The sequence below is a fragment of the Mesoplodon mirus genome, assembly GCF_964341445.2.
Source record: "Mesoplodon mirus genome assembly, chromosome: 4".
NCBI lineage: Eukaryota > Metazoa > Chordata > Mammalia > Artiodactyla > Ziphiidae > Mesoplodon > Mesoplodon mirus.
The window spans coordinates 73,033,340-73,054,737 of NC_138979.1; the positions used below are offsets into that span (position 1 = coordinate 73,033,340).

Genomic DNA, 21,398 nt, shown 5'->3' on the forward strand with positions numbered 1-21,398 from the left:
AAGATAAGAGACAACTGGTTTCTTGCCCTTTTGCATGCGCACGCTCATACATATGCACGGCATCTTTAAGTCCCTTATTTCACACTAGTCTAGTGAGCAGTATTTATTGAACTCCATTATATGCCAAGGACTGAAATTATTCATGTTTTTGAAGAATTGTTCTGCCAAACAAAAATCATTTCTACATGAAGGGAGAAATAAGGGGCTTCTTGACTTGGATGGGGGATCTTCTTGGTGTAACTTCGTTATCACTGACTTCCCCAGACTGGGAAATGGTCTCCCTCCTGATGATGGTGCTATGTCAGAAGAGTGCATTTAAGTTATATTTTATGTAGGTTGGTGTTCATTCCCATTTGAAAATGGACTTTTCTCTTTGCAGGAGGGGTTGATTTCTCTTTAAATTAATTGCCTCGTTCCTACTATGTTTACATGCTTTTTTTCAGGAGCAAATCCTTTGTAAAAATGAAGTACAGTGCCTAGTATAGCATCTATAGTCCCATCAGGTTTCATTTATGCCGACTTCTTTGTTAAGGGTTCTGTAAATGGCATAAGACCTGTAGGTCCATTTTAAATCCATAGGCATTAAGGGAAAAACATTACAACTACTGTATTACATCCATTCTAAGATGCACTTTTTTTTTTTCACATTTTAACATCTCTGAAGTGAGGATGCATTTTACAGTTGCTCTCATCATGTGATTATGATTGGCTATGCAGGCATACCTTGGAGATACTGTGGAAGTTCCAGACTGCTGCAATAAAGCAAATATCCCAATAAAGCGAGTCATAATTTTTTTGGGGCTTCCCAGTGTATATTAAAATTATGTTTATGCTTAACAGACTGTGGTCTGTTAAGGTGCAATAGCATTATGTTTAAAAAGCAATGTACATATGTTAAACTTTATTTCTAGGCCTTTCTCGCCTTCTGAGATGACCCACACTCTTGTCTGTGGAGTGTGTTTCTCTCTAAATAAATCCACTTCTTACCTATCACTTTGTCTCTCACTGAACTCTTTCTGCGATGAGACGTCAAGAACCTGAGCTTCATTAAGTCCTGAAACCAGGAAAAAGCTGAGAAGCAGCCCTGGGACCTGGGATTGCTCAGACCACCTTAAATCAGCCTCACCGCCCCAGCTACTCTGGAAATTCCTTTCTCCGTGGTGGTTGGCTGGGTGCACCAGCCAATCTGCCTGTGGCGCTCCCACATGGGTCCGTGAGGTCACAATGAGCATTGGCCAATGGGGATCAAGGAACCGGCAACCAATGGCGGAAAGCGGTAGGATCGGCTGGGCCAATGGGAAGGCAACGAGGCGCTCCCCGCTGGGTATGGAGAACGTGGCTCCCCCTCCCGGAGAGAAGCTGGGACCCTCGTGGTCGCCTGATCCTGGCGGGTTGGGGGGTTGGGGGGACTCCGGCTCGGTTGGTATCCAGAGAACAGGGAGAAGCGAGCCACCAAAAAAAAAAAAAAAAAAAACCAAAACTTTATTTCTAAAAATGCTAAGCATTATCTGAGCCTACAGAGCCTACCATCAGCCTCTTTTTGCAGTAGTAACATCAAAGATCACCATAACAAACATAGTAGTGATGAAAAGTTTGAAATATTGTGAGAGTTAAAATTGCGACAGAGACATGAAGTGAGCAAATGCTGTTGGAAAAATGGTGCCGATAGACTTGCTCCTGCAGTGGCTTCCTGCTGCTTTAAAGCATAAAGGCCCCCATCTCTGGAGGGCTGCTAGGCCTTGCAGTTTTCCCCCATCAAGACAGCCCCCCCCACACACACACACACTCTGGGTCTGCTTCTCATCCTTGATGTTCACCCACCTCAGGGAAGCATTTCCCGCTCCATGTCTGGTTGGTGTCCTTCGTTTGCTCACCTTTCTTGGATAAATGTATGTCTGGCCTCATGTCGACTCCACATCAGCTGCAGGGTCTGTGTTTTGCTCACCGCTGCATCCCCGTGGCCTAACGCATACTTGGCACTTGATGAGCGTTCCAAGAAAATGTGTTGAATGAACAGTTTTTTTTTAATTTTTTGTTTTAGAGAGCAGAGGAGTTTGTAGGTAGGGAGTTGGTAGTATCAGAGAATTAACCTGAATATCTAGACTTGGTGCCTTGGCAATTTGGTTTTCAGCCATAGCTAAAACATAGTTATCCGGCAAATGTTTTAATACTTCATCATTCTTTTTCATTGGGATTCTTTTGAAAATGAGTTAGGACTTTGCAATACCGGTGGTGTGGGCTTCCGTTAAGGGGAAGCTTTTTATCATCCTTCTGAATGTGCATTCAAAGTGATTCAACATGAATCAAGATACGGGAATTTATGGAAATGGGAAGCCTGGAATAAACTGTTGCCTCACTGATGTTTGTTTTAATTCCAGAACATGGTCCAAGACAATTCCTGGGAAAGTCGAATTCTTCTCTAGTGAGGGTTCAGACACATCGATCCCAATTCCAATAGTGCCACTACGGGGAGTGGACGACTCCTACCCACCCCAGAAGAAGTCTTTTATGATGCTCAAGTACATGCATGACCACTACTTGGACAAGTATGAATGGTTTATGAGAGCAGACGATGATGTTTACATCAAAGGAGACCGTCTGGAGAATTTTCTGAGGAGTTTGAATAGTAGTGAACCCCTCTTTCTTGGGCAGACAGGACTGGGCACCACGGAAGAAATGGGGAAACTTGCTCTGGAACCTGGTGAGAACTTCTGCATGGGGGGCCCTGGTGTGATCATGAGCCGGGAAGTTCTCCGGAGAATGGTACCACACATCGGCAAGTGCCTCCGGGAAATGTACACAACCCACGAGGATGTTGAGGTGGGAAGGTGTGTCCGGAGGTTTGCAGGGGTGCAGTGCGTCTGGTCTTATGAGGTAAGAACAGAAGAAAATCTGTTGATTTTGTTACTAGGTCTGGACCAGTCATAGGAAACTATTAGTGGTAATGTCCTCTTTAAGGCTTAAAAATTCATATTAAGTTATACATTTTTACCTTAGTTCTTTTGTTTTGAATTCTCTCATTACTTTTTCTCTTGGTTTTTAGAACATACCTTATGTACTTTTGTCCTAAAATCTTAGTTAATAATGGCATTTGGGACCCAAAGAAAAGGATTAGTACAGGTCACAGTGGTACTTTCATGATTTTCCAGAAAATTTATCTAATCTGACTTCTGATTTTGCAGATGGGATTATAAGAGTGCCCCTTTTCTCCCAAAGGTCTGACCTCTCTCATCTGGCCACGTTGACCGACACAGTTTAGAAACTTAAATGTTTGAATTCATAAAATGAGTAATGATGTAAAACAGTCAATAGTATTTGGCTTTGCATTTATATTAAACCTTGACTTTTTTACAGTTGTTATGATCTGTAAGTTTGCAATATAGTTGTTCCTTTCAGAATAGGCAGTTTCCAACTTATATTGATACATCGGTGCAATTTTTTGAAGGAAACCTACTTGGGGATGTTTTCTCTTTAATAGTTCTGGAGAATATGAGTTAGCTTTTGACTTTTCCGTGTTTTTATTGGCAGATGTGCACCTCTTGCCTACAGTTGCAGGATGTGATATTAGTCAGAATGGAAAAAATGATTTAGGTTGTGTTGTGTTTAGATTGATACACTACTGATAGTTGTGAGGAGCAAAGGGAATTGCTAGACCTTTGCCCAAGAAAAAGAAATGCATTTTCAGATGTAAAGTGTTAGCTTGTCTTCTGAGTTAATTTTCTAAAGTGCTTGTGTGAAGAAATGGTATGCTGGCCTGTACTTGTCTTTCTCCTAGACTTCTTTTTAAATGTCTCCTAATCACACTATTTCTTTAGTTTGAACTTTTAGGGAAGTGGACATTTTCGAGTATACAGGAAGTAGTCTTCATATAGTTTCCAGTTATAAAAGAAACATTTTAAATCCCAAATGTGATCTGAGTGAATGAACACTCTAATCTCTTTGTGTACCTCCCCCGCCTCCCCATGCATGGGCCATTGCTCACTGGATCTAGGGGGGATTCTGTGTTCATGGATTTTTGCTGCTAGGAAAGCCATTTGGAGATTTCATGCAGTTTTAAGCATGATACAGCTGGCAGTATTCCTGCATTTTCCCCATCCTTAATTAAGTAGTTATAACCTTAACAAGTTTCATTATTTTTAAAATGTGTAATGCCTTGTGTATTTTGGAGTGCTTTATGCTGCCCCTGATCTCTGAGAAGCTAGCCTTCCTGCTAGAACTGCAGAGGATAGGCCTACCTTTGAGAGAGAATTTTTAAAAATCTTAGTGTTGTCATGCTGTTAGATCTTACACGTCGATAGATAGACACCAACAAAGTCAGTACCTTGAGTTTATCAAGAACTCTGACCTAACATTGGCGCCAAGATAGAGTGAGAAAGTATTGTCCTGGGGGTGTAGGGGTTGGGAGACAGTTTTGGGGCTATTTCCCTTTATTATGATGTAATCGCCAAAGTTTTCTAAGGCCTGAAGTGAGGGTGCTGGGAATCGTCCTGACTGTACACTTGGAACTGCCGGTTAGACTTGACGCATCTGGTAAATGACCTTATTAGCTAAAAGGATCTGGTGGGGGAGGAAGCTCCTTCCCTGGGTCACTCCCTGTCCTTGCCCAGGATCTCCTGAGTCAGCTTCAGATGCTGTGGCTACTGCTTTGCATTTCTCTAAATGCCTGATGACACAGTTTTTTCTAGATACTGCTGGCTTGGTCTCCACAGGGCTTGTACCAGATGACTCTCCTTTTGTGGGAGAATATCTTTTCCCAGAGTGTGGCTTGCAAATGTGGTATTTTTATTATATGCAAATTGTGAGTTTAAGTGTAGTCTAATTTATCATTCTTTTCCTGTGTGGTTTGTGCTTTTCATGTCTTAAGAAATTCTTCCCTTCCTTGGGTCACAGGAACTTTCTATACATTTTTCTATAAATATAGTTTTGCCTTTCACATGGAGTTCATCCTTATCATTTTTAAGAATTCTGTTGGGACATTTACCATTTTATTAGACCTTTGATTTCTCTTCCGTTTCCTTTTTTGTTCTAACAAAAAAGGCTTAAGAGGTTCTAACCTAAGTCTTCATTAGGATTTATCATTGTGTTCACCACTCAGGCAAGATTAATACCCTCATGTGGATGAGGAACTTTTATTAAACTTTCTGTAAATCTAGTTTCTCCATTAAGGCTCACATTATGAGAAATTATTGAGGTGGAATCTTACGTTAAAGACAATTATGTTAAGCTTTGGGTCTTGGAAGGTACTTATTTAGCTCTGTTATAAACCTAGCCAGAAGGTGTAATTTTTTTTTTTTTGCAAGTCCCAGATAATGTCTTGGGATTACACTTACATAATTAAAGTGGCTCCTCAGGAACAACTGTCATAATCAAAATCCAGATTCATTTCTAAGCTTGTTTTGACTATTTTCTTTCTTTTTTTTTTTTTTTTTTTGGCCGCACCACACATCATGTGGAATTCTAGTTCCTTGACCAAGGATTAAACCTACACCCCCTGCATTTGAAGCACAGTCTTAACCACTGGACCACCAGGGAAGTCCCTGTTTTGACTATTATTGGTGGCTAATTATTAATACATGACTTTAAAAACTTTATTTGGAAATCATTTTAATTTCACAGGAACATTACAGAAAAGAAAAAGTACAAGGAACATCCAAATACCTATACCCAGAGTAACCTGTTATCGTTTTACTCTATTTGTGCTATCATTTGCTTGACTGCCCCTCCACCCTCTTCTAGTACAGAGACATAGACTTACCCAACCACCATTTATGGGTAGCTTTCTTTGTGGCCCTTTACTTTAAATAATGTCAATGTATTTTGAGTACAAATAGAGAAATCCTCTTATACCACTACAGTACAGCTTAAGTAAATTTAACATAATGTTGTCTGTAGACTCAGTAAAGTCCTGGTAACAGCTCTTCCTTCTCCATTACAGGCTCCAGCCTGGGGTCTTGCATTTGATTGTCATGTATCTTTAATCTAGGATGTTTGCACAGCCCCTTTCTTTGTCTTTCATGACCTTGGCATTTTTGTTAAGTGACTTTAAAAATTTCATTTTCATAATGAAAAAATGTGACTGCAATATGGTAACCCATTAGGTGGTTTTTAATAATGCTTTTCAAGGCTTATTAAAATCTCCCTCTTTGAGGACCCAGCAGCAGAGAGAGTGTGGGCCTTGAGACTGTTTATACTGGTGGAAAAGAGGTAGGAGGAGCTGGCAGGCCTGACTCCCCCTTGTCACATGGGGTCAGCATCACTAACTCAAGTTATACCAGTTTTTTTCTTTTTTTGAGAAACATTATTGAACAATCTGAAACAGTAACTTATTTTATTTAGGCAAATCTATGAAATATTATACTACTCTTTTAATAGAAGGGGACAAAAAGAAAGTTGACTTAAGTAATCTATTCATTTTATTTTTCATTTCTTACTGAAGTATATATATATCATACCTTTGGAAAAGTGCACAGATCATAAATAAGTATAGAGCTCAATGGATTTTCACAAACTGGACATAGCTATGTAACCCGCATCCAGATCTTGCTTTTATTATTTTAACTCAATGTTTGACTAGGTAGAAAATAATCATCACTAATGAAAGTTAGCAACAAACATAGATAGATTTGGCAACTTAAAAAAAAGTTTATCTTTTTAATAGCTAATGGCTGTCACATGGTTCAGAATTCAAAAGTGCAAAGGGTTTACTAGGATAAGTCCTCCCCCCTCTATCTCCAACCACTGGGTTCCCCTCATGAGTCAGCCACCATAGTGCACCTTTACAGATACAACCTACGTGTATATAAGCAATTAAGTTTGTATATCTTCCACCTTTTATATGAATGTTAGCATGTTTTACATACTATGCACATCTTGCTGGCTTTCACTTACATGTCTTGGAAGATTTTCCTTTTGGTACATAAAGAGCTTCATCTTTTTTTAATGGATATTCAGGCTATTTCCAGTTCTATTCAGCAGGGTTTCTAACCAGTCATTTATCCTAATGTTTCCCAGTCTTTTTTACATCATGGCACACATGTTGAGGCAACTGCCTCGAGAGGGCTTCTGCTACCCCATCCCCTAACCACTCTACCCGCCCTCTGCAGACCCAAAGGGATTGTTATTTGGCACATCTAGAACTGTTTGGGATACACCAGTACACCAAGACACACCAGTTGTGATGTCTGAGTTAACCAGTTAATATTTATTAAGGGATCATTAATGGCCCCAGTACTGCCCTCTGAACTGGTAGGAAATTGCAAAAGAAGAATGGAAGGTGAATGGCCTTTTTCTCCCTCAAAGACTTCAGTCTAGTTGAGGAGATAAAAACATATATGTTCTTGAAATAGTTGAAAAAAAACTTAAAAGTGTAAAACCTTGTGATGCTGATTTTAAATATAAAATGGAAGGGTAAGGTCTATGATGTTCTTTTTTTTAATTAATTTATTTTTTAGCTGCATTGGGTCTTTGTTGTGCGCATGGGCTTTCTCTAGTTGTGGGGGCTACTCTTTGTTGCTGTGCGCGGGCTTCTCATTGTAGTGGTTTCTCTTGTTGCGGAGCATGGGCTCTAAGGTGCGCGGGCTTTAGTAGTTGTGGTGCGTGGGCTCAGTAGTTGTGGCTCACAGGCTCTAGAGAACAGGCTCAGTAGTTGTGATGCACAGGCTTAGTTGCTCCGCGGCATGTGGGATCTTCCCGGACCAGGGCTGGAACCCATGTCCCCTGCATTGGCAGGCGGATTCTTAACCACTGCGGCACCAGGGATGTCCCTGTAATGTTCTTTTTATAGGAAGGCATATCACCAAGGGGAATGGGAGTTTAGAGCAAAATATCTGAAAAGAGAAGTTTTTCCTTATTAGTCTGACTGGCTTTTAAAGGAGTATTGAACATCCTTACATCAGAAGCCTGAGATTTTTTTCTTTAATCATAGAAGAAATAATGTTTCTTAACTGCTAGTTGTCTTAGAGCTGCTTTGTGTTATAGGGGTGCCTTCCTCATTCCTTTAGGCTGCCCATTAACCTTACGTGGCCAAGAACCAGGCAGGCCTCTAAATGGCTAGAATAGATGCTCAAATACTGAGCACTAATGCAGCCTGTTTCTTCAAGGCAGAGTGCTTCACGGTCTTATACTGAGCCTTATTCTTTTGTTCTGGCAGTTGGTGGTTCAATTTCCAAGCCCCTGATAGATTAGAAGGGCAAATTAGCACCCCCAAAAGGGGGCTACTATGTAAGGACTGTGTCAACAGTGAGTGGGAAAGGCATGAAGGGAAGTGAAAAATAAGAGAAAGTAAGGCGGCTGTGAACAGCACAGCAGTCTAAGATCAATCACTGTGTTATTGATTTCTATCTAATTTCGTTCCATATGGTTGGAGAACATACTTTGTATTATTTCCAATTTTTAAAAATTTATTGAGTCTTTTTTATGGCATCACATATGGTGTACCCTGGAGAATGTTCCATGTGTACTGGAGAAGAGTGTGTATTGTGCTCTTGTTGTGTGGACTGTTGTCTAAGTCTAGTTGATTTTTATGTTGATCAAGGCTTCTCTTTCCTTGTTTGTCTGGCTAGTTGTTCTATCCATTATTAAAGCTGGATATTGAAATCTCCAATATTATTGTTGAATTGTCTATTTCTCCCTTTTATTATGTTTGTTTTTGCTTCATATATTTTGGGGCTCTGTTGTTAGGTGCATATATGCTTATAACTGTTAGATCTTCCTGATGGATGACTCCTTTTATCATTATAAAATTTCTTCTTTCATCTTTAGTAACAATTTTTGTCTTAAAGTCAGTTTTGTCTGATATTAGTACAACCATTCCAGTTCTCTTTTGGTTACTGTTTGCATGGCATATCTTTTTCCGTCCTTTCACTTTCAGCCTATTTGTGTCTTTGAATCTAAAGTGTGTCTCTTGTAGAAAGCATATAGTTGGACCTTTATTTTTTTATTTTTATTTTTTTGCGGTACGCAGGCCTCTCACTGCTGTGGCCTCTCGCGTTGTGGAGCACAGGCTCCAGACACGCAGGCTCAGCGGCCATGGCTCACGGGCCCAGCCACTCCGCGGCATGTGGGATCTTCCTGGACCGGGGCACGAACCCATGTCCCCTGCATCAGCAGGCGGACTCTCAACCACTGCACCACCAGGGAAGCCCCCTAGTTAGATCATTTTTTAATCCATTCTGCCAGTTCTGCCTTTTAATTGGAATGTTTAATCTATTTACATTTAATATCATTACTGATAGGGTAGGATTTATGTCTCTCATTTTGCTGTGTGTTTTCTGTGTCATGTCTTTTTTGTTCCTCCATGCTGCTTTCTTTTGTGTTAAGTACATATTTTCGATACATTTTCACTGTCTTGTCATTTCTTTTACTTTATTTTTTGTTATTTTCTTAGAGGTCACCCTGAGTATTACAATTAACATTAACTGATAACAACCTAGTTCAAATTAATACCAACTCAATAACAATAGTATATGAAATCTTTGCTCCTGTATAGCTGATTCTCCCCTCAGTCCTTAATGCTGTTATTGTCATACAGATTATATCTTTCTACATTGTATGCCCATCAACGTAGATTTATAATTAGTGATTTATAATTACAATTTTTTAATTTATAAAAATTATAAATTTATAATTATATTTATATAATTTTTAAAAGACAACTTTATGAAGTTGTCTTTTAAACCAGATTAGAGAAAAAAAGACTTATCAGTACAAATTTTAAAAATACATTTATATTGTCTTTTGTATTTACCTGTGTAGGTACCCTTATTGGACTTTTTATTCCTGTGTATTTGAGTTACTGCCTAGTGTCTTTTCACTTTAGTTTGAAAGACTTCAATATTTCTCATGTGGCAGGTTTGCTAGTGACAAATTCTCTCAGTTTTTGTTTGTCTGGGAATGTCCTAATTTCTCCTTCACTTTTGAAGGATGCTTCTGTTGATACAGAATTCTTGGTTGACAGTCTTTCTCAGCACTTTGAATGGAGGCTTTCTGGTATCCGTGGTTTCTGATGAGAAATCAGTTGCTAATCTTACTGAGGATCCTTCCTATGTCATAAGTCGCTTTGAGATTCCCTCTGGCTTTTCAGGAGTTTTTTTTTTGTTGTTGTTGTTGTTTTGCGGTACGCAGGCCTCTCACTGTTGTGGCCTCTCCCGTTGCGGAGCGCAGGCTCCGGACACGCAGGCTCAGCGGCCATGGCTCACAGGCCCAGCCACTCCGCGGCATGTGGGATCCTCCCGGACCGGGGCACGAACCCGTGTCCCCTGCATCGGCAGGCGGACTTTCAACCACTGCGCCACCAGGGAAGCCCTCAGGAGTTTGATTATTTGTCTGGGTGTGGCTCTTTCTGAGTTTACCATACTTGGAGTTTATTGAGTTTCTTGGATGTGTGGGTTGTTTTTTATCAAATTTGGGAAGTTTTCAGCCATTATTTCTTCCAGTAATCTTTCTGCCCCTTTCTCTTTCCTACTCTTCTCTGGGACTGCCATTATGCATATGCTCAGGCTCTGTTTATTTTTCTTTATTCTTTTTTCTTTCTACTCCTCAGATTGGATAATCTCAATTGATTTACCTTCAAGTTTGCTGATTCCTTCTTTTACCTGTTCAAATCTGTTGTGAATTTTTCATTCCAGCTATTATACTTTCCAACTACAGAATTTCTGTTTGACTCTTTTTTTTATAATTTCTCTCTCTTTATTGGCTGCCTTTTCCCCCTTTTTATGAGCAATACTTCCTTGTTTCTTTGCATGTCTCATAATTTCTAGTTGGAAATTGGACCTTTTAAGTAATATAAACCACTTTGGAAATCAGATTCTGCCCTCTCTCCATGGTTTGATGATGTTGCTGTTGTTTGTTTAGTGACTTTTTAGAACTTGTTCTGTAAGGTCTGTATTCTTTTTGTGTTTGTGGCCACTAAAATCTCTGCTTGGTTTGCTTAGTGGTCAGCTACTGATTGCATGGAGATTTCCTTAGGTGCTGGAATGAATACGTTTTCCAGTCTTTGCTCAGGGGTTCTGTGTATCTGTTCATGTTTGCCTTCAACACTCACCTGACAGTTTTCAGCTCTTCCTTAGCTGCTTCCTGCTTGTGCAGAACCTCAAGGTCAACCAGAGATGAGTGCTTAGGGCCTTCTCAGGTCTTCCCTGGGCATGCACACAGCCCCATGCATGTGCATGGCCTTCTGGATTCCCAGGAATACGTTAAAGCTTTTCAAAGCCCCTTATGGACATCTCATACCCCAGCTTTTCTCTTTAAGCTAGTTTTGTCCTGTTAGCCACTTCCTCAGGCAGCATGATGTTCACCAATTACCTGTGATTGTTTTTAAGAAATATCTCCCCCCCTTCCCTACCAAGAGGCTGTTTGCAATGGGAAAACTCTGGGTCAGGTCAAATAAAGACAGCCTTGCAAGTGAGGTCTTCTAGGGAACCACTAGACAGGTCAGATAATGATAGTTATCTGGGAGTGGGGTTTTGAAGGATCACCAGCCCCATTCTGCTCCCTTCCGTGGCCGCCAGATTGCTGGTTTCCACCGTGACTGTGGACTGTTGATTTTCAGACTTACCACATTGCTAGGGGTCTGGGAATGGAAATAGGGCAAGTTAAAATGTCACAGAACTCACTGTTCTTACCAAAATTTCGCTGTTATTCTTGCATAAATGCTTCCTGGATTACCTTTGACTAATATCCAGAGTCCTGAAAAAGTTGCCTGAAACAATTTTTTGCCCATGATGTCTTTGCTTTTGTAAAGGAGAGAAGTTTTGGAGTTCTTTACTCCACCACTTTCATTGATGTCACCTAAGACCATTCATTATGGGGCCTTAGCTTCACAGCTTAAATTTTGCTTGTTCACAACCAGATAAATCACTGAGTAGCCTCTTACCCTCACTGAAGAAGTCAGGAAATTGCCATTTATTTACCCTTAAAACATTTCTCATGATCCATGTTTTGGAACTAAGTAGAGACCACAGTTATCTTAGTTAATTGGCATCATCACATTTAGCCCCTGTCCTGTGCAGAGCTTCATCCTGGGTAGTGGAGAACACAGAAAAGGAGTTTAGACCTTTGTCTTACCGGTAAGGAACTTAGAGTCCAGTTGGTAGGGAAGCCAAACTTGGCACACAGTATCCCCTCATCATTTATGTTTGGCAGGCTAATGCTTTATGTATATTTTTCCCTTCTTCCCCTCTCTAAGCCATGTTAATTGCAATTTGTGTAGCCAGATAAAAGTCAATAATGATGAGTGCTGGTCAGCAGTAAATCCTGAGTAATGAAACGGAAGGAAGCTCTATTAGATACAATGATGAAAACAAAGAACTTTTGGCCAGAGATTAAACTGACAAACACTTTAAACCTAAAAGTAAATGATCTTTTAAAATACCATTTTTTGTCTCTGCAATTGATGATTTCACGAATGTCTGTTTATGTGTGTGTTCTGGTTATAAATCTTTCTCAAGCCTCAGCTTTCTTTTTTCTTCTTCTTCTTTTTTTTTTTTCTATTTTAAGCCGCAGCTTTTGTTAGTTTCCATGAACCATAACTTGAAATTTGTTTATCAGACAAATTTCAGTTTGAAAAAAGTAGCTGCAAAGTATTTATTAATCACTGTGGTGGTTTTAACAGTCACAAATTATATGATAATCTTCCCTCCTGGTGGTGGAGCTTAATTTCCCTCCCCTTGAATGTGGGCTGGACTTGGTGACTCATTTTTAAATGAATGGGAAAAAGAGTAACTTTATAGTAGAAAAACCTGGCAGACACCAGGGATGGGATGGGATGGGATGAGAAGGCTCTTCACCTCTACCTTAGCCCTCCCCTAAAGCCATACCTCCAGTCTAGTCAGGAGAAAACATCAGACAGACCAAGTTGAGGGACATACTGTAAAATACCTGTAAAAATATCTTCAAAAGTGCCATGGTCGTGAAAAGCAAGGAGAGACTGTTGAAGAACTGTCCCAAAATGGAAGGGACCAAGGAGACATGATGACTGAATGCAGTGTGGGGTCCTGAGTTGAAAGAGAAAGGAAGGAAGGTCTTGGAAGACCTTTTCTCTTCCACACTGGTGGGAAAACGAATGAAATCTGAATAAGGCCTGTAGTTTAGTTAATAAGGTTGTATTAATGTTACTTTCTTCGTTTTGATATGTGTTGCATAGTTACATAGAATGCTAACATTAGAGGAAGCAGAGTGAAGAGATGGGAACTCTCTCTACTGCCTTTACAACTCTGCTGTAATTCTGAAATTATTTCAAAATTAAAAGCAGTTTGAACCCAGAGATGATCTAATTGGACACAGAAGTGAGGTTGCCGTCTCTGCCACTGTATCACATTGACTGCTCAGTGCCCTGGGGAACAGGGTGAAGCCATAGAAGACTAGATCTTCTGTGAGTCTAAGTGGCTATCGTGCAGGATGTGATTTTTAGCTTATTGACTTCTAGGAAATCCAAGACAGAAAGGCCTTTGTTTGAGAGGGCTGCAGACTTTTAACCCTCATAAAGAGCTTATCATTTGAGCAAGCTTATAATGTACTGTGTTATTACTGTAAGAAATTTGTAATGGTACCATTACAGCAAAAATTTTCCCTGGCTAAAAAGAATCTTTCAGCATTCACTCAGCAATTTAATGCTAGCACCCTTGCTAACATCATCATGGTTAACCCTGTAGTGTTCTGTTTCTGTGTTTTCGCTTTGTGAACCCTTGCAGGGATAAATCAGTAGAGTTATTTTCTTTGATGTCTGGCATTTATTTTCCAAGAATTTTTCTTTTGAAAAATACTGTAGGTACTACTTTTCCTTTTGTATATGTTAGCATCTGTGCATTTCTCTTCAACAGGAACACTCATTTAAAGACATAAGGCTATTTTTATTTACAACGATGTGGTTTATTTAAGGCAGAAAGATGAGTCCATTCTTAATTCTTTTTTACCACGGAAGGAACACTTGTTGGCTTTTTAGGTTTTTATAAATTGATTCTGTAATAATTTAGAATTCTGGTTGTTTTATTAGGGTCAGGTGGGTATGAGATCCCAGATGATGCAAGCATACTTAAGTTTTTCTTAATGGTTAATTCATTGAAAAACGTATCTACATGCCTTCTATGTGGCAGGCCCTGTTCTAGACGCTGGGGATGCAGCAATGAGTACAGTAAAGCGTGCTCTCGTGACACATTTACTTCTCTATGGGGACATCAGAGGATAAGGAGACAGATGTATACTGTCAGGTCATGCTAAGCCCCCTGAAGAAATACAAGCACGATAAGGGGATAGAGTGATGGAGGGGTAGGAGAATGCTAGTCCAGCTGAGAACGTAAGAAGCGAACCTTGTTATGTTCAGGGAGGGTCATCTTCAGTAGAAGGAATGGGGCGTGCAAAGGAATGGGTCGTGCAAAGCCCTGGGGCAGAGAATGTGTGCATGATTAGGACAAGGGGGCCAGGTGGCTGGAGCGCATGAGTGAGAGGGGCCAGATCCTGTAAGGCCTGTCCATGCTTAGGGCTCTGGGTTTCATACTGAGTGATCTGGGAAGGCACTGAGGGGTGGGGGCAGAGGAGTGCAGGGAGTTAATGTTTCGAAAGAACTCCTGGTTTGTGGGCAGCAAGAGAGGGAGCAGGGAGATTGGTGAGCAGGCATGTCTGGCAACCCAGAGAAGAGGGAAGGATAGCTTGGCCCGGGGTGGTAGCAGTAGGAGTGGGGAGAAGTGGTTAGATTGTGGATGAATTTTTGAAGGTAGTGCTGATAGGACTTGTTGAGGGATGAGATGTGGGGAGAGAGAAAAGTTGCCTGAGCAGGTGGAGGGGTAGAGTTAAGGTGATGGGAAAGACTGGAGAAGTTCAAGCTAGAAATACAAATGTGAGCCATTTGCATCTAGACATTATTTAAAGCCAGAGGACAAATGACATCTCCTAGGGAGTTAGTGGAGATAGAAGAAGAGCCCCAGGGCTGAGCCCTGTGGTTGCCAGGGGTTAGCAGTCAGAGATGGAGAGGGTCCAGCAAAGGAGACTGAGCAGGGGAGGCCAGTGAAATAAGAGGAAAACCTTACCTTTGATTGATGTTTGCTTAGTTTGAACGTGCAATGTTTGAACACCCACCATTTAGGTACTTGTTATAGTTGGCTTGAAAGGTAGAGAGATGGGAGGTTTTTATCAAAAGTGAACATTGTCTTCTTTAAAAAGAGAATTTCCTGATATGGGAGGTGTGCTGGCATAATGATGAGGAACTTTTTTATCAGCTGGTGACTGATGTGTGGGAATACTACTTGAAACTAATAAACCTCAGGGACAGCCTGAGAACCAGTGGATCACAGATGGCTGGCTGGTGGTCAACACCCGGACAGAAGCCAGAGCATTGTTTGCTTGGAGTAGTAAGCTCTGAGGCTTGTGTCCCTATATTACAGAGGTTTTATTTACCATGAAATTTGACATTCACTTACATTGATTTAAAACTGCATGGTTTTCCTTATTTTTAAAAAGATAATCCACTCCATAGTATTGCATGCATCATCAGGGAATCGCTGCACAACCTTTGCTAATTGACAGAGAAATCAGTTAGGGGCTCAGCCTTTCTGTTATAATTTTTGGCTAATAAAACTTCCTAATCAGTGGAAAGCTGGCTGATCACCAAGTGATCTAAGTTGTAATAGTTACGGTAGATCAGTAATGTTTCCTAGTGGGCACTTAACTTAGAAGGCAGAAATCACTATTAATTTCAGGAGAGAGTTTTAAATGAACATTGATTCAGTTAAGCCACTGTAATAAATAATTTGTTTTTGGAGGAGAGTGAGGTTTAAAGGATATTTTATGCTTTAAACTCTGGTCTCCAAGACTGTTTCCTCGTCTGTGAAACAGGATTAGTTAACTCATCCAGGGTCATACAGTTAACTCATCCAGGGTCATACAGAGTTAGTTAACTCATCCAGGGTCATACAGAAGTGCTCAATTCAGAATTTGAATCCAGGCAGTCTAACTGCAGATCCTACATTTCTGACTCTGATGGAATTACGTTTTCTTTTTCTGTATAATGCACTGCATGCACTCTACTTTTTTATTGTAAGTATTGCCAGTATTCATTTGAAAAGAACCAATAAAGTTCAGTTGTCAGGTATCTTAGACAAGGGGAAAATTTTTGTGGTTCTTACATTTCTTTATTTGGTAGGATATTTGTAGTATACTCATGCAATACTAAAACAGTGTTTAATGGATAGCAGTTAGACCTCAGAGTACTCTGTTACTTTTCTTTGTGAGACTTGCCAAGCCATTGTAAGTGGTTTAAAGCAGTGGTGTAATGGGTTTAAAGTGGCGGACCTCAACCTAAGAACAAACTAAAGAGGAGTTTGATTTCCAATCCCTAGATTTATTCTTAGGAAATTTTCAATGTAAAAGCAGCAGAGCAAACATTCCTGGATCAGTTCCTTGAGAAATCTTTAAGCTAGTCCTAAGATTTCTCAAAAGTCTCTTTAAAGATGCTGGTCATGATCTTCCAAAACAAGTCCTCTGAATTCTGTGGCCTTGATGAAGGTGTTTATTAACTGTAAGGTGAATTTTAGAAAGTTTAAAAGATGGCAGTATTTCACATTTGCAGTTGAATTTGTATGGTATTCTGTGGTCATCCCTATAGAAAGAAAAAAGCTGACAGATCCTTGGTAAGAAATCTTCATTCTCTGCTATAATTTTGTAGGAGAATCCATTAGATTAGCATCCTGATTTACAATATGTGTAGTAGGCCACACAAAGGCATCAAGTCCCAATCCCTCAAATTGGTAAATATTACCTTATTTGGAAAAAGGGCCTTTGCAGATGTATTTAAGCTAAGGATTTTGAGATAAGGAGATTACCCTGGATTATCCAGGTGGGTCCTAAATGCCATCACAAGTGTTTTTATAGGAAAGAAGCAAAGGGAAATAACACAGACACATGGAGAAGACAGGCAGAGATTGGAACCGTGTGGCCAGGAGCCCAGAATTCCAACAGCCACCAGAAGCCAGAAGAGGTAAGGGCAGAGTCTTCCCCAGAGGGTGCACAGCCCTGCTAAATTTTGGACTTCGAGCCTCCAGAACTGTTCTTGTTGTGTTAAGCTACCCAGTTTGTGATCATTTGTTACAGCAGCCTAGGAGACCAATACAGTGTGTTGCCCAGAAATGCTGCCCCTGGAGAGGGCAGGACAAAGGCTCCACAGTCCCATTATGTGACTGTGTGGCCAAGGAGAAGCACTCTCTTTCTCTAATGTGGGTGTGATGAAACCTTTCTCACAGCTGTGTTGTGGTAAGTACTTGAACACAGTAATGGCCACTCGTGTTGCTTGGTTTTTGTAAAGCAGAGATTTTCAAAAATGTGGTCCCCAGACCAGCAGCCTGAGCATCACCTAGTTCTCAAGTCCCACCCACTTCCTGTATCAGAAATCAGAGCCACCGTGCAAACTTTAGTGTGTATCAGAGTCACCTGAGGGGCTATTTTAAACTGCTGAACCCTATCCCGAATCAGGAGGCCTAGCTAGGGTGCGGCAGGAGAATTCACATTTCTAACAAGTTTCCAGGTGATTCTGATGCTGCTGGTCCAGGGACCACACTTTGACAACTACTGGTGTAAGGTTTGGTGGTGAGTAGAAAGATTTTTGTAGGTTTGTTTCAAAATAAGTTTTTGACTTTAGGACAGTTTTGGATTTACAGGAAAATTACAAAGAAAATGCCATGCTTTATTCAGATGTCCTAGTTTTTTACTTATTGTCTTTTTTCTGTCGTCATCTCTCCTTATGCTCCTCTGCTCTGTGGCAGTTTCTCAAGCCTTCCTTTTTGATCTTGACAGTTTTGAGTCAGGTATTTTGAAAATGTCCCTCTATTAGAATATATCTGATGTTTTTCTCATGATTAGGCTGAAGTTAGAGTTTTGCTTTTTTGTTTTTTTGGTTTTGTTTTTTAATCAATTTATTTTATATTTTATTTTTGGCTGCATTGGGTCTTCGTTGCTGTGTGCGGGGTTTCTCTAGTTGTGGCGAGCGGGGGCTACTCTTTGTTGTGGTGTGCGGGCTTCTCATTGCAGTGGCTCCTCTTGTTGCGGAGCACAGGCTCTAAGCGCGTGGGCTTCAGTAGTTGTGGCACACGGGCTCAGTAGTTGTGGTTTGTGGGCTCCAGAGTGGAGGCTCAGTAGTTGTGGCGCACGGGCTTAGTTGTTTTGCGGCATGTGGGACCTTCAAAAACCAGGGCTCGAACGTGTATCCCCTGCATTGGCAGTCGGATTCTTAACCACTGCGCCACCAGGGAAGTCCTGGAGTTAAGAGTTTTTTAAAGGAAGACCACGGAGGTAAAGTGCCATTCTCATCACATATCATCACATGATTTATCACGGTTGATGTTGACCTTGATCACCTGGCTGACAGAGTGTTAGGTTTTTCCACTGTAAAAATTCTTTTCTCGGGGCTTCCCTGGTGGCGCAGTGGTTGAGAGTCCACCTGCCGATGCAGGGGACGTGGGTTCGTGCCCCGGTCCGGGAGGATCCCACATGCCATGGAGCGGCTAGGCCGGTGCGCCATAGCCGCTGGGCCTGTGCGTCCGGAGCCTGTGCTCCGCAACGGGAGAGGCCACAACAGTGAGAGGCCTGCGTACCGCAAAAAAAAAAAAAAAAAAAAAAAAAAAAATTCTTTTCTCCCATTTCCACGCTGTGCTCTTTGGAAGGAAGTCAGTAAACACAACCCCACTCTTAAGGAGTGAGGGGTTATGCTTCCCCCACCTTGAGCTTGGAGTATCTACATATATTATTTAGAATTCTGCACAGATTTGTCACTTCTCTCCCATTTATTTAATTATTTTTTTAATCCCCTAAGGACTCATGGATATTATATTTTGGGTTTTATACTACTTGATTTGGTTGCTAAAATTGTTCCAGGTTTGGCCATTGGGAGTTCTTTCAATTGGATTCCCTGCCTATCTCCCAAGTACTTTCTTACTTTCTGGCAATAGAAGAAGCTGCAGGCTCATCTTGTAAATTTTCTGTCCCAGGCTTAGAATCAGCCATTTCTTCAGGGAGCCTAGGCTCCTTCTATTGGGGAATGGTGTTAGAAACCAAGATCTGGATGCTGGGTGTGCTTGTTGCTGTTGGGGTATCATTTGCTCCTAGGCCCTCCCTTCATACTGACAGAGCAAGGACATCTATGTGTATATACTGACCCACATGTACATACACATGTCTATAAATATTTCTGTATGTAACCACCTGTATCTATATTAAACTAAACATGAGTTGATACTGATGTCTCCAGCTGGAATCAGTACCACATGAATCACTCTAGCCTCCTTCCTCTGCTTAATTGTAACCTACCCACTACAGCAGTGAGAAACCTGGCTCTCACCATCCACCATCCCTTTGCTTAATTGCTCAGTTCCCTCCCCTGATCTCTTAAATGACTTTAAATGCTGTAAAGTTCCATGGGTTTTGACAGATACATAGTGTCATGTATCCATCATTACAGTATCATATTATCATATAGAGTAGTTTCCCTGCCCTCAAAAATCCCTGTGCTTCACCTGTCCAATGTTCCTCCCTCCCTCCCTGCACCCTCTAAACCCTTGGCAACCACTGATCTTTTTACCAACTGTATAGTTTACTTTTTCCAGAATGTCATATAATTGGAATCATATACTTTTGTGTAGCTTTTTCAAACTGGCTTCTTCACTTAGGAGTATGTATTTAAGATTCATTCATGTCTTTTTGTGGCTTGATAGCTCGTTTCTTTATTTTTTATTTTTTCATTTCTTTTTATTGCTGAGTAATATTTCATTGTCTGGATGTACCATAGTTAATCTAGCCATCTATTGAAGGACATTTTGATTGCTTTTAGTTTGGGCGATTATGAACAAAGTGGCTGTAAAACTTTTGTGTGCATGACTTTGTGTAGACATAAGTTCTTAAATCAGTTGGGCAAATATCTAGAAGTGTGATTGCTGGATTCTATGGTAAGAATATGTTTAGCTTTGTAAGAAACTGCCAAACTGTCTTCCAAAGTGGCTGGCCCATTTTTCATTCTCACCAACAATGAAGGAGAGTTCCTGTTGCTCTCTTCCTCTCCAGCAGTTAGTATTGTCAGTGATTTGGATTTTAGGTGTGTCACAATGCCTCACCGTTGTTTCAGAAGAAATTTTTAGTACCCTATTTATGGATTAGTCCAGGCTGGTACGCTTTTGTTTGGTACTGTATTTCTGTTTGTAATTTGGGCAAGTAGCTCTTTCCATTTTTGTACTTTTATAATATTAAGGTTGGACAGGTTTATGCATGACTATAATGAGGATGTGGAAAATTGTTGAATTGATCTCTTGAGGTTGGGTTTGATTTCCCCCGCCTTTTTTCACTGCTTGTTCATGTGCCTTAGGCATTTAGAATATTGATACAGAGCACTTAACCTTAATGGTAATGGGCAAAAGTTTTTAGAACAAGTCTGAGCAACTTACAGGAGATAATCACATTCCATGTTTCATACCTGGGTAACTGTTAATAAGGTGAGAGCGATTTTGAAGAGACATACAGGAGTTGTTCATTATTTGTTCATTCAGCAGTAATCATTAAATGCCAACCAAGAGATAGTGGTGCTGTATGACTGGCAGGGGTTCTGAGGGGAGTAAATATGTACCCATCCTTGTTGTGGTGGAATTTTTCTGATGGTAGAGACAGATGATATATAAACTTCTGTGATTCATTCAATACTCAGCAAAACTGACACTTTAAAATATTTGTGTGTTTGCTATGTTGCTGGCACTCAGTGAGGCACAGTTACCCCTGTAATATCCTGGAGGCCCTGTCCTCTGGAGTATGCATCTTTGCGAGGGCATTATTTGATTAACCTCAATGATGGTGCTGCTATGCAGACAGTAGAGAGAGAGAGCTGTGTGCATGTGGGGCTGGCATACCTGATGGGGCTTTGGGAGAGGTGTCTAAAGGGTGAGTACAAGTTCCCCAGATTCAGGTGGGGAGGGGGTGAGGTGAGCCATGTAACCAATTGGAAGGTGGCCAGGTTGAGGGTAGTCACATGATAGAGCCAGGGAATGTACATGAATCAACTCTCTTTTTGATGTTTTCCCCCAACGTAGATGGTTTTTATGCTTCACATCCCATTCCCTTCCCCTCAAAGGCAAATAAAGTGCCAGTGATATAACTGAATGCACGTCTTGTAGAGACTGGATTTTTTTAGATGATATTTTTGCTGTCTGATAGAAACAGTACAGACTGATACAAGGATCATCCTTCATTTTAGCCAGGCGGAGGTTTAAAGATGAGTAAGACAGAACCCTGCTTTCAAGGAGCCCGTGGTCCCGCAGGGGAGAGATCATATAATCACACATCTCAGTGGGGCGTGCTGACAGAGCTAGGAATGGGGTGTTCTAGGAAACCGGAGACTGACTGTTCGGGGTAGAGGAGTTGGGTGGCAGGGAGAAGTT

General features: G+C 40.9%; 1 protein-coding gene across 1 annotated transcript in view; it reads left to right on the forward strand.

Annotated features, from left to right (window-relative positions):
* CHSY1 (chondroitin sulfate synthase 1) overlaps nt 1-21,398 on the forward strand; it is a 72,730-nt gene that overhangs the window by 11,483 nt on the left and 39,849 nt on the right. The window contains exon 2 of the mRNA XM_082617888.1: nt 2,379-2,874. Within this exon, the coding sequence (XP_082474014.1) occupies nt 2,379-2,874 (496 nt within the window). The remainder of the gene's footprint in view (nt 1-2,378; nt 2,875-21,398) is intronic.